At 41.9% G+C, this 3,397-nt stretch overlaps 1 protein-coding gene across 1 annotated transcript; it reads right to left on the reverse strand.

The window, feature by feature from the left end:
* Window positions 1-1,734: 1,734 nt before the first annotated feature.
* Window positions 1,735-2,679, reverse strand: LOC101847883 (NUAK family SNF1-like kinase 1). The gene has a single exon (XM_005101026.1). It carries the CDS (start codon window positions 2,677-2,679, stop codon window positions 1,735-1,737), a length of 945 nt encoding a protein of 314 aa, XP_005101083.1.
* Window positions 2,680-3,397: the final 718 nt, after the last annotated feature.

A 3,397-nucleotide genomic window follows, 5' to 3' on the forward strand; every position in this document is an offset into this window, starting at 1 on the left:
CATTTGATTTGTAGTTTCCTGTTCTTGGTGAAGGATGTCAAATGAAATGAACTCATTTACAACAAAATGAATAATGAACAAATGAAGAAATTGAAGAAATGAAGAAATGAAGAAATGAAGAAATTGAAGAAATGAATGAATTGAATAAATGAATGAATGAATGGATGAATGAATAAATTATTAATAAATAAATGAAACAATGAATGCATAAATAGATGAATAAATAAAAGAAGGAATGAACACATGAATGAATGAACAAATAAGTCATTAATGAATAACTGAATAGAGTAAATGAATAAATGAAAGAATCAAAAACCCACATACAGACTATCAGATGCAGGGTACACAGGCTAGAAATACTATACCAAAGGTCAATGAGAACAGTATCAAAAACAAGGTTGTGAAAGTAATGGCTACGTCAATCTACACAGAGACATTGTATTTCCTTATTAAAGGGACAGAACAGAGCATCGTGTTCTATATCAAACAAAGCCATCATAACTTGAGCAATGAAACTAACATTTATAATACATAGCATTTGCATTGTGTATATCCCAGCTTGACAGCAAGCTCTATAATAATCCTTACTCTATACCCCCCCCCCCCCCCAGCAGGGCCAAGAAAAAACAACAACCCAAAATTCTCGGCTCCCAAGGAAGTAGACGGTGCCAGCGGCTGATTGAACACTCAGACACTATCAAACTGAATAGAGTTATTTTGCTAACTATAGCTTGGACCCATTTCCACCTGGGTGAGGTCCTATGTGTGTTACAAGAGATTGTGTGTGTATGTATGAGACAGAGAGAGAGAGAGAGAGAGAGAGAGAGAGAGAGAGAGAGAGAGAGAGAGAGAGAGAGAGAGAGATAGAGAGAGAGATGAGGGAGCGGTGCACAGAAGAGAAGAGAGAACTAATTCTATTACATTGTAGCAAATGAGAATTACAAAGCATGTAAATGATCCAAAAGCTACACAAATAATGTGTCTGTTATTTGTGTGTGTGTGTGTGTGTGTGTGTGTGTGTGTGTGTGTGTGTGTGTGTGTGTGTGTGTGTGTGTGTGTGTGTGTGTGTGTGTGTGTGTGTAAAAGTGGTCTTATTATTATGTACATGAGAAAATCAATTAAATAAAAACGTTTGAATGGTTGAGGGAGACAGTTCTTCCTATGACGAAAGTAACAACTTAATAAAAAACTAAATAGACCTATGAAAAATTATGCCACTACTTTCACGAGTTTTCACTTCTAATCTGGGGAATTAAAGCATTATTTGTTTCTTTACCGAACGAAGCGTTTGGTTGGAAGGAGATAAAACCCTAAATAAAAGTACATGGACAAAAATGATTTTGGTCTAACACGTTCATAAAATGCTATGTTACCATGTCCAAAAAATAATAAAAAGTCATTGTCAACCTAACATGAGTCTTTAAGGATTTATCTACCACATACAGCAGAGACATAAACAGCAGCAATTCTAACACCTGAACTTGCCGGTTTCAGATCTTGACAGAAGCAGCGACCGCCTACATCATGCTTGAAATAGTCACAGGAGAAAATGTCCACAACATTAAGACGTGGGGGACGATCATGGGGGGGGGGGGGGGGGGGTGTAGACGAAGTTATCCCATTGCCATCCGAATGTCTTTCCTAAGGAAATACAAAGTGTTCACAATTGTTGGAAGGGGGGACAACTGATGTCAGATTGGTTCTTGAGTCAACTCACGGTTTTTATTGTCTGTTTCAGCGCTTTTCCTCTAGAATGAAGTTTCTGTATTCTTCAGTGACGTGAGAGCATTCACAAGGTGTTGGCACAGACACAGGGGCGGGAGACTCGTGGATGACGTCACTCTGTGCACGACTCTCTGACTGCCTGTGATCGTTGAGTCGTTGATGAATTTCCGAGATTGAGGCTCGCTCTGCGGGTGAGGGACAGAGGAGGCGTTCAGCGCATACTCTGTGAATGTCTGGCACAGACTCGCCAGCTCTCAGCAACTCCAGGTAGTTCAAGTCTTTGCGTGGGTAGACCCGGAGCGACAAGGCACAGAGACAGACTCCCAGTGAGAAGCTTTCCAGTTTAAACGCATCCTCCACAGGTCGACCTCTGATGTACTCAGGTCCGTCGTAGTACATTGTGGAATAGCAGCCCCAATGTTTCGAACTCTTGTTGGGAACGAACTGAGCCATACCGAAGTCGCATAATTTGGCGTTTCCTTGCGTGTCTATCAACACGTTTTGAAGATTGACGTCTCCGTGAACGATGTGCCGGTCGTGGAGATAGAGCAAAGCGTCGACGACTTGAGAAAAGTACTTGCTCACCTCGGCTTGCGTGTGACGACGCAAATCGTTAAAGAGGTTCGTGGGGTGGTATTCCGTCACTATGACAAATTCTCCCGGACATACCAGCGCCTGTTCAACTTGGATGATGTTGGGGTGTTGTACGTTCTTGAGAAATCGAACCTCATTGTAGAAAAGGAAACGTTGACAACGGTAACCGTTCTCATCTTCAAGAAACTTGAGTCTTTTGAAAGCCATTTTCCTGGATGGATCGTTCACATCAGCAACTCGAATGACGTAACAATAAAAGCCCAAAGCTATATTCCCGTCTCTTTTCAGACCAAGCGCCTGTTCTGGACTGACTGAGGCGACATTGCATTCCCAGGGCTGAAAGTTCATCTTAGTGGACATAGTGAAGCACTGCACGATGTAGCACCCAACACAAACCACAGCAAGCACTTGCACCCAGAAAAATACACGTGAAAAGTCACACAGTTCGTAGTTTCCTGTCAGCCGATAACTCTATCAAGCACTTTGTGTCACAGTTGATTAAGTACACACTCAAGTCCAGAACTGAACAAAAGTTTTTTACTGGTCAAACGTCCAGACGTGTAAAGGTCCCAGAAATAATCGCAAGAAGTTTGTCAACACGGCGATATAACTCCCAGAAGTAGAAAACAGTGAACCTGAAGTACAACTCCCAGAAGATTACAACAGAGTACTTGAAGTACAACGATAATACTCTCGGAAGTATAAAACTTTGTATTTAAAGTCACAAAAAACAGCTGAGGAATTAACTCCACAAGAGAAAAAGCAGTGTCGCTCAGGATATGAAATCCAAAAGTGACGCGAACTCAGAGACAAAGAGAACTAAATTGAAGGACAGAATTGCAAGTACGCGAGATTTTGCCTTTGTTCAATCGTCGAGAAAACACGAGAACATATTACGACCAATCGTGTTTCTTAAAAGTGACGCCATTTCTAAAATAGAACAAAGCCACGTGGTCAGTTGGCCAGTCAGCGTCCATGCCCTCAGGTGATGTGTTCGTGACTGACACGCGGCTCAGCCAATCAGATGGCGTCTCTACCAGAAGCAGCCATCCATAACGAGAGGTACGTGAGAGCGCTC

This window comes from Aplysia californica, unplaced genomic scaffold (assembly GCF_000002075.1).
Source record: "Aplysia californica isolate F4 #8 unplaced genomic scaffold, AplCal3.0 scaffold00268, whole genome shotgun sequence".
In the NCBI taxonomy this organism is placed as follows: domain Eukaryota; kingdom Metazoa; phylum Mollusca; class Gastropoda; order Aplysiida; family Aplysiidae; genus Aplysia; species Aplysia californica.

Coding starts and splice junctions, on each gene's coding strand:
- LOC101847883 (XM_005101026.1), bottom strand. CDS start 2,679: ATGTCCACTAAGATGAACTTTCAGCCCTGGGAATGCAATGTCGCCTCA.